Source organism: Rhamphochromis sp. 'chilingali' (assembly GCF_963969265.1).
Source record: "Rhamphochromis sp. 'chilingali' genome assembly, chromosome: 18".
In the NCBI taxonomy this organism is placed as follows: domain Eukaryota; kingdom Metazoa; phylum Chordata; class Actinopteri; order Cichliformes; family Cichlidae; genus Rhamphochromis; species Rhamphochromis sp. 'chilingali'.
The window spans coordinates 12,862,847-12,876,710 of NC_137945.1; the positions used below are offsets into that span (position 1 = coordinate 12,862,847).

The 13,864-nt window shown below is 40.4% G+C and overlaps 1 protein-coding gene across 1 annotated transcript in view; it reads left to right on the top strand.

Moving 5' to 3' along the window:
* Window positions 1–13,864, top strand: part of asap1b (ArfGAP with SH3 domain, ankyrin repeat and PH domain 1b) — an 87,664-nt gene that overhangs the window by 39,640 nt on the left and 34,160 nt on the right. Inside the window, exons 4-7 of the mRNA XM_080864414.1 lie at window positions 3,636–3,710; window positions 4,160–4,209; window positions 4,414–4,543; window positions 13,342–13,427. Coding sequence (XP_080720540.1) covers window positions 3,636–3,710; window positions 4,160–4,209; window positions 4,414–4,543; window positions 13,342–13,427 — 341 coding nt within the window. The remainder of the gene's footprint in view (window positions 1–3,635; window positions 3,711–4,159; window positions 4,210–4,413; window positions 4,544–13,341; window positions 13,428–13,864) is intronic.

Consider the following 13,864-nt stretch of genomic DNA (forward strand, 5'->3'; position numbering starts at 1 on the left):
CTTGCCCTAGATGTCCTACATGTGTCATCAGCTGAAATTTAAGGATTTCGCAAACAGATAGAAGCAGCTTTTCTGTGTCTTCTTCTCTGTTTTCCTTCTGAGAAGACAGTGACAGTTTCCAGGATGGCTGTTAGAGCACATCGGCAGCCGGCCAATGAAAGATTGATTCTGACAATAGCATATGCAAGACAGGCACTTAAGAAGCACATTAGCGCCCATTAAGCATTGTTTACTTCCTCGAACGCTGCAGTGAGGCGCTGTGGACTTGGCTAACAGCAACAACGGGACTTAAATGCTTAGTGGTGTTGTGAGTGACCTTGCTGATCCTAATGGTTAGAGCTGCTGAGCCTAGCTGCGGCAACCCGAGCTGCCGCAGACATCGTTCTTTGACGGACTCACTTGCATGTGCGCCATTTTCCTGTGGCGTTTGCTCGTTGCTTCAGCCAGCTGCAGCAGGAATGTGTTGATAAAGTGCAGTGAAGGTTAAAAAAACAAGGCTGGTGCTGTTTTGTTTTTCTCTCAAATCCAAAGATGCACTGAAGATGCACTGCTTTAAAACTGTGCTTTTTCATTTCATTTTAATGGGATCAAAGGCCTGTGTGTAAAGTGGAAGGAATGGTTTGTACTTATTACTTAACTGCGGACCGTTTTAGCATTTTTCAACTCATTGTTTTAGTTTCACATCCCCCGCTTTGGTTTTGATTCATGCTCATTACTTTAATCTGACTCAGGATTCATTGTTTATCAGTTTTCTTATTGATCCCTGATTTTATTTGTTTGTTAAAAAATGGTCCTACTTATGTGTTTAGCTTTTTTTTTTTTTTTTTAACATAATGTTGAAAGCTTGTATGTGAATCAGCTGTGCAAAAACTCCACCGACATGTTTGATGTTACTAATCCTGATTTATTGAACAAATCGGAGCTGGTTGCCAATTCCCATTATAGTCTAGCCCCCAGTAAAAGTTGTATTCAACACTCCATGACCCAGTAGCAGACAAAGCTGGTGATTTGCTGCCACAGCCTTTAGCAATTAAACCACGCAGTGCTAACTGGAATAGTGGAAACAAAAAGTGGGGCACACAAGAGATGACTCGACTTCCCGGCACTGGACATTCGATGGGAGAGCTCCTTTCCCAACAGGAGAAACTGGCAGTGTTGTGGTGGGCTGCAATAATTTCATGTCATCTTTATGAACTCCTACTGCTAAGAGTAAATATTACACTAGACAGTCATGATAGATGTTGGACAGGTGCTCTCACGTCTGCAGCTTCATGCAAACACTGAGCTGAAACTGATTAGACGATCACCTCTTGCAGGATCTCTACTTCTGGATTCCATACTGAAACCAACATCAGAGACTGCTTGCAAACTTTCAGTGAAACTTGTTTCTGAGTTCGTTTGAGGTGATGAAGAAGTCACGCAGATGTTGGTTATTTTTTAGAGCCTGAGTACGACTACATTCAGAGTTTGTCATGAGGTCCTAGAACAGGAGTGCCAAACATAAGGCCCAGAATTGACTCTGATCCGGCCCACTGACAGTTTTTCAAATGCTAAACATTTACTGTCAATTTATGAAAACTAGTTCTAATAAATGAGAACTTTATATGCTAAATTTGGAGTTCCAGGACCGTCTATGCACGACTTAAAATGAGTTTCACATTCCTGTTCTAGATGCATTGGATCATGTCAGATGCATTGCATTTGCATAAAATAATCTAGAGTTTATGCAGATGTCCCATCTCTGGATGCGTTGCACAGGCAGTAGACAATGAACGAGAAACACAGAAGCGAGAGATCCTGTGGACACAGTAACACTCACCAGGCAGCCTGAAATGTGTCTAAGCCTTACTGTTGGTGTTGTGTGATGTGTACAGCCAGACTATTACTGCGTTGTTGTTTTTTAAGTGCGACTGATGGTGATCCCATTTTTTTAATGTATCTGCACAGCTGTGATTCTATTCTGCTGAGAGCATTTGAAACAATGAAACTGCTCTGCTTGTCAACAATGTGCTGACACCATTCAGCAGTGTTTACCCCAAGTTTCTTCCTGTGTGTAACTTTGAGTATGCTGTCGGCACTTGTTGGACATCATATTAGCTAAAACCGACATGTCTGTTGCAATATTTTTCTATCATATGTGTGTGACTTTGTCTTTGTTTGCAACCCGCCCTACTCAATCACGTGTTCAACAGCCCAACTTGGCACACAGGTACATCTTAGGACCCTGAAGGTCCTTAACTATATTATGACGTCATCATGTTGCCTAGCAATAACCTGGCAATGGGATAAAATTACCCTTGCACTTAGGGCTGCACGATTTTGCATAAAATGAGAATCACGATTTTTTTGGCTTAGAATTGAGATCACGATTCTCTCACGATTTTCTTTTCCAGTATAAATATTTATTGCACTTATTAACTGCACATCAACTTCGTAACAGTTGAGACTGAACAACTGTTCAGTCTCAACTGTTGTTCAGTAACAGTTGAGACTGAACATAAAAACAATAAATAAACATAAATACACTGGTTAAATGTCTCACATTTTGTCTTTGGCGCAAAATGTTGTACTGCTTGAAATTCCGTCTCCACCGTTGCTCGACGCTGCGTGTATAGAGCAGGTAGTGCAACAATAGAAAAATAGTTGCGGGACGGCACTGTGTAGCGTTTGTCTAGGGTGTTGATCATTTTCCTAAATCCCTCGTTTTGCACAGTGTTGATGGGAGCCATATCTTTGGTCAGGTGATAAGTGATAGCCTCCGTAATTTCTTTGTGCCTGCGGAAGTTCGACGTGTATAGGGAAGCGCTGTATAAGGTTCCCGTTATTGATGTTTGGGTGGTTGACCGGAAGGATTTTCTCCTGTCACTTGCTCGTCATCCCTGACGTGCTGTCCGTTGTTTTTTCCCTGCTAATTTTAGCATCACACGGCACAGCTTCTGTATCACGTGGTATAAGGCTCCGCCCTTGTCATTTGTTGAGCAGGAAGAGTGAGCGCTTGTTTTCATGCAGATTACATCCCGGATCAAAATGCGGTACAATCGTCGTCGTCTTTTTCTTTTTTTTTCTTTTTTTCTTTTTTTTTTTTAAAATCGTTGTCATTTGGAAATGAGATCGCACATAAGTATGAATTGAGATCGCGATTTTCTAACGATTAATCGTGCAGCCCCATTTGCACTACTATAAACAATGCATGAGTTGTGGTGTAATAGTATGAGTCGTCCTAAATGTACCTGGGGGCTGCAGTTTTTAGTGTTACCCAAGATTTTAGCAAGGTCTATTTTCAGCTGTGGATTGCAGTAAATAAACATTTGGTCCTCTGGTGGCTGAAGGTTTAGTAGCAGGATTGTAACCTACAGTGTATTTATGGTTAGACTTGCTATGCTCATGAGTAAGGAACATTTAACCCGGTGTTTTAATACTTTTGGACAGATCTGTGGCACAGCGGAGTGAGTTATATCGAGCTCTGGCTGCACAGACAATACTTGTTTGTAATAGAATTTCATTGTTGGTTCTTTTTGTGGTTTTACTTGGCAGTCCCTTTAACGTCTGCCTCTGATGCTATGGTTTGATATACGAACTAAGTTTTCTCTCCTCATTATAAATCCTCTCCCTCCTCCTCCTCTTGTCTCTTTCAGCTCCAAAGCCTCAGCCACAATGTGATCTTCACCCTGGACTCGCTGCTGAAGGGTGATCTGAAAGGCGTGAAAGGGGTAAGATTTACTTTAAAAACAATTTCTCTTCTTCCTCCTTTTTTCTCTCTCTCGACTCTTCCGGGGCCCCTAATAGTACATCTCAGTGGGGCAGGGGGATAGATGGCCGGTCAGCCCATCTCTCTATCAATTTCAAGTTGTGTGCCTGTGATTAAGAGACTTGGAGGATAGACGGGGGAGTTTAGAGAAGAAACTAAAGATCACACTGTAAATCTGGCTGAAGTAAACACTGCTTTTGTGTTGTTTAAGGCGAATAACTGGGCCATGAACTCTTGATGTTTGAGGTACAAGGAGGGGCGTGGGTGCTCGTTGGGCATTGAGGCCATAAATCGAGAGTGTAGTGAAGCATTTGCTGGGCCTCAAGCAGCGATCCAACTCTTCAAATAACTCCGTCCCTCCTGTGACCTCCTTTGTAGTTTGCTGATTCTTGTTCTTCTGTGTTTCTGCAGGACATAAAGAAGCCCTTTGACAAAGCGTGGAAGGACTACGAAGCCAAGTTGTAAGTGGATAACTTAAGTGTGCTGTTGTATCTGCGCTGTTTGTCATTATGAGTCAAGCTTTAATGACATTACAGCAGTTCTGCAGGGGCCCTTAAAGAGTATCACAGAATTTACAGCACACAAACCCAATGCGAAAAACAAATAAAGGTCACATTTAGAAATGTAGCCCTTGTAATGATTAGTCCTGTGGTTTTTTTTGTCAGTACAAAGATAGAGAAGGAGAAGCGAGAGCACGCCAAGCAGCATGGGATGATCCGCACCGAGATCACCGGGGCCGAAATCGCAGAGGAGATGGAGAAGGAACGGCGTCTCTTTCAGCTCCAGATGTGCGAGGTAGGCCTTTGTTTACGTCTAACAGCTCTATATTTGCAGGAGGCTCGCTTGAGAGTCAATGATTAAGATTCAGTTTAGAGAAAAACAGATACAAAAGCAACAATTTTGCCCAAAATTGTAAAAAATAAATAAATAAATCACAGAGGTAAGACTTTATCTTAGTGGGATAAGTGTTAAAACATACAGCAGCATACCCACTAGCCTGCTCCTGTCACTTCTGTCTTTTACTTTAAAAAAGAAAAGGATCTAAGCTGATTGAAATAAGGGTCAGTAAAGGATCTACAAACTATTATTTATTGATATTAAAAAAGATCACTCGCTTAATTTCATTCAGTTCATATTTTTCCCCTGGTCCTCAAGATCCTGTCAGGGTAGCTGTCCACAGTTGGTGTGTTTTCATCAAACCCACAAAAAGTCGCTCCAACAGCCAACGGGGCAAGAGGAGCACGACCAAGAGAGCTGAAATCAAGTTATAGAAACAGATTTTCAAAACTTGACCATGATGCCTTTCATTTTTTTCCTCCGACTCTGTAAAAGCAAAATGTAACCACAGTTGGTAAGCTTGTTTTCTATTTCTGAACATCAGTGGCGTCAGGCGAATCCACAGCCTGTGGGGAGAATCCCAGCTGATTGGCTTTCGTGACGTAGCATTTTTTTCCTCAAATATCTTTATTTCAGGATTTTTCAAGTATTTTAATCACTGCATGGCCTTTCCCTTTGACTCTTTTCTATTAAAACTCCGATATATTTCAGGATATCGAGGCTCAAAAGTTTGTCATACAAAAAAAGAAAAGGTGATTCAGGCAAAGACTGAAACGAAATGCAGGAAATTCAAGAAGGTATAAATATAGAAATATGTTTTTGATACTGATACTGTCACCTAATGTCTCCTGCTTCCTGTTAGCTTGAAATATTAAGACAAAACCACCACCACACACACACACACACACACACACACACAAATGAAGAGCAAAGTTTATTAATAGACTGTATAAAAGTAAACATTTATGAAAAGCAGGCCAAAGGTTAAGCTCTGCCAAACTGAAAACCAGTAGCAACAGGTGAGAGGAATTGGTTAATTGAAATTTACGGATAAATTATCATCATCAACTTGTGCAGAGGAGGTCAGGAGAGAGGTACAATTGTCATGGTTTGGGCTGTTTTTCAGTCAGAGGTGTTGGTGTTGTCAAATTTGATGAAAGTATCAACACAGAAAAGTGCAATCAGATTTTGATCCTCCATCCAACACCAGCTGAAACGTGTCTGATCGGTAATGGTTTCACCTTTTAGCATGACAATGCTCCCAAACGCAATGTAACACTAAGACTACGTTCACACTGCAGGTCTTAATGCTCAATTCCAATTTTTTGGATCAAATCCGATTTTTTTGTCTGCTCGTTCACACTACAAATAAAATGTGACAGCAAACGCGCTCTAGTGTGAACGCTCAAAGCGGCCCGCATGCGCAAAAGAAGACGTCACACACAGCGCGCTCTGTTTAGACCCAGAGCAAACAGTACTGTTTGACTGCTTCGGACTTTACGTTTCCCAATTTTGCTTTAAGTTATAAAGTTATTTTGTTATTTACATATGGCCTAATAATTATCCGTATTGCTGTTTTAGAGAGGAGCGGTGCTTCAAAGGATAGTTGCAGATTTCTGTCAGAATCTGCAGATTATACAGTACAAATAAAGTGTTCACGTTTCTCCAACGTTGTCTTCCCAACAGTTTCACTGACATCTACACCGGATGGCCAGGAAGCGTTCGCGATGTTTTCTCCGGCGCTGATAATTGCCGTCTGTCTTGTGTCAGTGACGTAAAAGACGGATTTAATGCGACATGACCGTTCAAACAGCAGTCGCTTTCTAAAACTTCAGATATGTATCGGATTCAGTACCACATACGAAAGTGAGGTCGGATTTGAAAATATCGGATTTGTGCTGTTCACACTGTCAAACCATGATCGGATATGGGTCACATAGGGTCAAAAAAGTCGGATTTGATGCGCTTTCGCCTGCAGTGTGAACGTAGCCTATGTCATGGATCGGCCTAAGAGAGTTCAGACTGTGTTGAAAAACAAAGGTGGTCGTCCAAATAATGACAAACTCTCTTTTTGCCTTTTATACTATATGTCTATGTATATATTCGCAAAATTTGTCCACCTATTTCCCATTTTCCTGTAAATATATAAAGAAATGAGGGGTGGCTCAAGAATACATGACAGTGAGAATCCACGAGTTTCTTCTAATTAATGTTGTAGTTTAGCAAAATATGAATTAGTAATTTCTTTTGGTCAAATTAGTGATTTGTCAAAACTGTAATGTGCAGCACCATGTGTAGGGTTTCAACATACACCTCTGCTACAGTAATGCAAGGCGTGTATTTTCAGTCTTTGTTTGTCAGCACTGGAGCTGAACTGGTTGTTGCAGTGATTGCATGTCAGAGGATAAGAATAAGAAGAAAAAGAGTCGATGACATAAGTTAGATATTTGAGCTCTTACTAAACAATCAAACGTTTGTCTTTAAGTGCTTTCAGATGTTCATCTGGTGCCGTGAACGTGTTTGCTGTTAAACATGTTGTAACTCTGTTTGATATTAGCGCACAAAGAGCAAACTTAAAGAAATCTGACAGCGAGAATTAAGTGTAAAACAATTGCGAGCTCCTTATACGCCCATGAGAATCAGAACAAACTGTTAGAGCTCACTCTGCTCTGCCAAAAACGTCTCTAGTGGTGGGTGGTGACGCCTACGCCTCGTTCACTGTTTTATCCTGGTAGGATTTTTTACATAATGGACCAATGGCTGCTGCACTGCTGTTGGCTGTGTGAATTATTCACTACAAAACTCGCTGCACTTCTTTTGTGCCCTGCCATGCTGATCTGCCCCCTTCTCACTGTGGTTCTCAAGTATTTCCTTGCCCACATTTTCCACCTGTCTTCCAACTTCTCCTTACTCTGTTACAGAGCACGTACTGAATGGCTGATCAAGTCATACTTGATTACCACTGATGTTTTCCAACGACTTCTAAAGCTAAACATGAGCCAACATGAGAATATTAAGAATCTCTGAGCTAATCGCTAACAGCTCAGCTTCACATTAGAAAAGGAAAGTACACCCTCTGTCAGTTCTAAGGTTTTATGTATCAGGACATAATAAAAACAATCTGGTCCTTGGCAGGTTTTAAAATTAGATAAATAAAACTTCAGATGAATAGCAACACTTGATATATTTCACTGTTTTAATTTAGAAAAATTAGGAAAAAATCTAGAAGTAGTGTGTAAAAAAAAAACACTGATTACATCTACAGGAATTAAAAGGATGAGTAGCAGCCAGGAGCTTCCAATTCAAATGCACTTGATTAGCTGATTATCAGCAAGTAGAGCACCTCCATAAAAGTGAGATTTTGGCAGTTTGATGGTCTGAAGCAGTAAGATGTGTTCACACCCTGCAGAGGACCGATATCTGCAAAGACTGCTGCTGCCCATCAATCTGAGAAGGGTTTTAAAATCATTACCAAACAATATGAAGTCTGTCACTGTACAGTGAGAAAGAGTATTTACAAGTGGAAACCATTTAAGCTCTTGTAGTGTTGCCATGCTTAGAAGAATTAGCCACATCTCGGACTCTACAGGCCTCAGTTAGCATGTTAAAAGTTAAAGTTCATGAGAGTACATTTAGAAAAAGACACAACAAGTATAGCTTGTTTGAAAGTATTACCTACCTCTCAAATCTCTAATGCACAGAATATCTGCACAAATGCCTCATACCAACTGTTAAGCAAGGTGATGGAGAAGTGTCGGTTGGGATTTTGCATCCACAAGACCTGAGCACCTTGCTGTCGGCCATTAACTCCTTCAAAACGATGTGAGAGACCGATAAAGCCATACAGAAAATGATTACTTCCCGTTATTGCTGCTAAACGTGGTTCTACAAAATGTTTAGTCACAGGGTGTACTTAGTTTTTCACTGCTTCTGGACTTTGAGTTTTTGTTGAATAAATAATAAAATAGTGTAATCTGTCATGTTGTTGATCACCTGAGGTTTTTTTTATTTTATTTCGGTAATCTGGTAAGGTACCAAATTATATTTCATTATGTCCTGTTATGTAAAAGTGAAGAAGGTGTACTTTTTTTGCACTACTGTAGATGCTAATATGCTAACCTTCTGACAGGTATTCTCACCAACTCTGTCAGGATGCCAGCATATGGTGTGTTAGCGGTGTTATAGGATTGTGGCTCTAAAACCAAAGCCCTTATCTCATAATAGTTTTAGCTCTCCTAGTAACGGCTTTTAATGTGGTAATACCAGCTGCTAATCCGCTTGGCTGCTCTGTTCAGTGTTTGGAGATGCTAGTGTGCATTTTAGCTCACTTTCACATGACCCTTACTTGCATTTTTTTTCTGGTATCATGGAAACTTTATTTGAATCTCAGCTTTTATAGGTCCCCTTAAGGTTTATTAAGATGGTATTTTTTTTAATCTTGTGTCCCTGATGCACATACTTGGCGCCTAATGGCGTGAGCTCAGCTAATCAAGTTTATTTTCGCCTCTGAATGTCTTACAATTAAAATCGTGCTGCTCTTACAGATAGACATGGGATTGTTATCAGCGGGAATCATTTACGCCTTTGCAAAGCAAATGATGTTTGCATGCAACAGAACCTCTGTAAGACAAGCCAAGGTAAAAATAAACCTTGATTAGCTGAGCTGTCATTATTATATGGAAGCCCGTTTCCGCCACTAAAAAAAAAAAAAAAAAGCTAGTATCCATAACTCGAAATTTCGAGTTATTATCTCGAAATTTCGAGAAATATAACTCGAAATTTCGAGTTACTTTTCTCAAAATTTCGAGTTAGCTCTGCCAATCAAAAATATACGTGAATGAGGTCGCTTTCTTGTTACCCGGAAGCATATGGCGCAGGACCGCGCACTCAAAAACGGATCCCAACAAATTAAAGTATGTTTGCTGATAGTAACACCATGTGATTCAGCTAATAACACAGGGATTTCATCATTTGTGAAGCCAGGCTGAAAACACTCAGCAATCTGTGCATTCACGACTGGATGTAATACCGGTAGCTTAGCTGTAGCATTTGTAGCTGAGGGCTTCAGCTTCCGGGTAACATGGAAATGACGTCATTCACGTAGATTACTGATTGGCAGCGCTAACTCGAAATTTCGAGTTGCTTTTCTCAAAATTTTGAGTTAATATGTCGAAATTTCGAGAAAATAACTCGAAATTTTGAGTTATGGATCCTTTTTTTTTTTTTTTTTTTTTTTTTTTAGTGGCGGAAACGGGCTTCCATATTATTATGCAGCGGCTTTGTGCATCTGAAGTTGTTTGAGACTCATTTGAATTCATAATAAATTATATTGGGCACACAAGTTTTAAAATAAATACATTCTGGGACTTTGAGGAAACTATGGAGCTCCTAATCTTTAGCTATAAGTGTCTATGTGAGATTCCCTCACTCTTTAAGTTTTTATCAAGCGTAGTATTCACACGTTTAGCATTTAAAGAGCTTCATTATTGTGAATTTGAAGTTGTTTATGGCCACTTAAATACAAAGGTCACTTTATGTACTTATTTCTTTTTGTTCTGCTTTTAGTCTCTTCTGACTTCACACTATGTTTATCAGCTAGTCACAACCGTTTCCTGCTGAGCAGCCACTGTTAAGAGCTGCAGACAACTTGATCTGCAAATGCTGCTACAAAAGGGCTGAAAAATGAAGTGAAACAGTAAAAGAAGAAAAACATGAGTAAAAAATGTGAAAAAGTCAAATTATTAAAACATCAGATTTACAGATTTTTAGTAACAGAAAATTTTAATGATGTGGACGAGTGAAAAAAGTAAATCCAAAATGGAAATGAATGGAAAATAATTAGTGCTCGAATTGTGTTCAAGAATATTTTGCAGAAATAAAACAGCTTGTAAGATAAATAATTACAGCTACAGTTCAGATTGTCAGCCAAACACATGAAATGTGGCCTTTAATTCTTTGGTTATTGATTCGAGTTACTCCTGAAGGTAAAAGTGGTTTTAGTGGTTGAACGTTGTTGCTTGATTAATTAATTAATTGTAGAGAAGTCCGGCTCAAATTTGGGTTTAAAAATGTGAATATTTAACAACATAATTTTTAGTTATAAATAAACTTTTGGCATATTTATAAAATATTTGTGTTTTCCCGTTTTGATCATTTAAATTTGTTGCGCACTGTCAAATCTCCCAAAATCAAGATGAGATCTATTTATTAGAGGGATGGCACCGAAGCAGAAGGTTGGAAAAACATTAAAACCTCCTGAATTAATTAAATAGAAAAATATGATACAGAAAGTTAAGTTTACAGGAAGAATGTCCCCAAAATTAAGGAGGAAGCGTTTGAGCTATTGAGATATGGCTGGAAATTATAAACATCCTTTTTCTTTCTTGTAAGGCGGCATGTAAAAACATGTGGATGTATTTGGATACATATAATGTACTCCTATCCTATCCCTGCCCCCCCATTCAGATGGCATGTTTGTTTTTATATATAAATGATGTTTTTCCCCCCTTTTTCCCTTTTTATCCTTTTAAAATGTCAAGTATTTAAAAAAACAAACAGGAAAGTGGTTTTACAGCCAATCACTCTAAAGCACCGTAAGAAAGAGGAGAAGCCTTTCATTCATTTAAGCCTACAGAGAAGCTTCATATTGTTTATGATGATCATCTGCAGGCTCAACACGGCGCCTCCTTTCACGTTGTGTTTCATACGCTGCTGCAGAAATGTTTGAACCGGCACTTGAGGGAGATTTATCTTCGCATGATTCCAGAAGACCATCACATTATCCAATTTAGCAGTCCGCCTCCAGCTGATGCTGAATGCCAAAGACGAGTTGTAGCTCCTACATTACATTAGCTCCGACTTCCTCTTTCGCTGGCTTCCTCAGTCCCAGATTTGATTTTAAAATTCTTGAGAGCGTTGCACATCCGTGCTGATTTGCTTTGTCCTCCCAGACCGACAGGAGTCCTCTGAGCAGGATAAAAACATCTTTGTGGTTTTGACCACTTGTGTTTTGTTTTTTTTGTTGTTTTTTTTAAAACGGCCTCACTGAAAACGCCAGTTTGATGACTTTGTGGTTTCAAGAATATATTTATCTTAAAAAAGAACATGTTAACGCACTATAATGAGAACATAACTGCTTGGTTCTGTGTATTCGGGACAAATATAGCTCAGTGTAGAGGCTGAACACGGAGTTTTAAAAACTCCATGACCCACCAGGCGCTGGTGTGCCTGTGGACTCATTAATATTTATATTCAGAGATGTCAAACCACTTCAGATAATGTATGAGCATGAGCTGGCAGGGCCATGGATGTTTATGTTTTTATCATTGTTTCACATGGTCGTGCAGATTTGCTGTAAGATGAGATGAGCTGCGTTCAGGGACGTTACCTACCTAATGTATACAATGGTTGGTGTCTCTGAGTTATAACATGCATCGGTGTTATAAAAGTTCGGATTTGCAGCTAAAATAATATATAGATTAGAGTTAAATTCTACTGATGGGAATTAGATGATGCTGTTCTGTAATTTTAAAAAATGTTGTCTATGTTTTGAAGCATTTTGTAAGTGTACAAGGTGTTGTACCAAAAAAAAAGAAAGAGGAGCTACAGTAATCATTGGGATCAAAAATCTCTTAATCAACAGCCACAGAGGCTGGAGATATCAGTGGTGCTGCTGTTGTGTGCAGGGCGTTTGCTGCAGTCAGTGGTACAATCTGTTCATCCCACTTAACCTCATTTCTCTCACACTCGCTCGTGCGCTCGCTCTCTCGCCGTTACTCAATCACCAGATTACAGGACGCTGTCACTCTCTCACCCTTTTCATCCCACGTTGCCGGTGAACGAGCGCGGAAAGGCCGGGCTCAGCAGGCTGTGCTCTGCTCTGCCCAGACGCGGCAGCAGTGCGAACGTCGCTGCTCATTAACACAAAAGAGTCCAAACTCGCACATTCGGCAGCTCGCTGCGAAACACTGAACCTGCACAAGCCTGGCACAAAATGTGGATAATCTCCCGTCCAACAGGCTGTCTGAGGCAGACAAAGCGGGGGTTGCGTGCATGCACACACGCATATGCACGCATCCACACGCGCTCAGGCGTGTGCTAATGCACCCAAGCATCTGAACACAATACTAGGAGCAAATTGAAACTGTATGTTGGCGTCACAGGCTCCAGAGCGGTATTGTGTAATAGAGTAAAATTTCCCGTAGTGCTAAAAGTGGTCTTTAGCTGTGACTCTTTGTAAATCTCTGGATTGGCACACTGAAGGATTAGTTTCAGATTAAGATCCTCTTTTATTTGTTTGTTTGGTCGGAGCGTCGTCTGAAGGCACCCAGACTGAGCACACAGCCTACAAAGCACTTTCTCTAGAGGCTGTTCCTTTTTTTTTCTTCTTCTTTTTTTTTAAAATAATGCTAATGTTAAATATTTCCCATCAACCCTTTGAAACTTTATTTAGATCAAGGCAGACGGATGGTATTCTCCTGCTCTACAAGGGAATTTCACAGTGTTTGTCTGGTCTCCGCTCCCACAGTGTTGAGGCAGGCTTGGCTCGCACATCAAAGGTCTCATGAACATATGTGCACTCAGATGAGATTATCATAATGCAAAGTGCTCATGTTATAAGTATCTAAGGCAAAAGCAGAAGCTTTTACTGTCTGTGTAACAGTGCTGGCATGTTATACCTCATTAAACCCAGAAATCCTTTAAACGTACCCTACATTTCAACTCATGGCTGAACTCTGCTTCTCCCCTTCTTGCAGTACCTGATCAAAGTAAACGAGATCAAGACCAAGAAAGGAGTGGACCTCCTTCAGAATCTAATTAAGTATTACCACGCACAGTGCAAGTAAGTACCACCTTAATCCCCCTAACCCATATGTAACGCTCTCCTGGCATGTCCATCACACCCACCAACGAAACTCTTTCAAAAGAAGTAGGTTGCTGCCTCACTCTCCGTCTTGCCGTGCAGCTCTTGACGTCAATTTTCTTGCTCCTGCATGAATCACAGCTCTGCAGGGTGCACAGGAACACATATATAGCTCTCATAAATATGCACAGGTCCTCACAAAGATGCGTTCTGACACCTCCATGGTTTGGCGGGTAAATAAAGTTGGTGCTCTCCACGCCAGAACTGTGGCCCATGACAGAATGACAGATCATCTCTCAGCGTTCTAGTTCCTGTCATAATACCAGGAGAAAACAATACACTTCCCCTTTAATCTGTCCAACCTGGGCCTTGATGGAGAGAAAAACTGCAGTGGTGATGGATTAGAGGCATAAGGA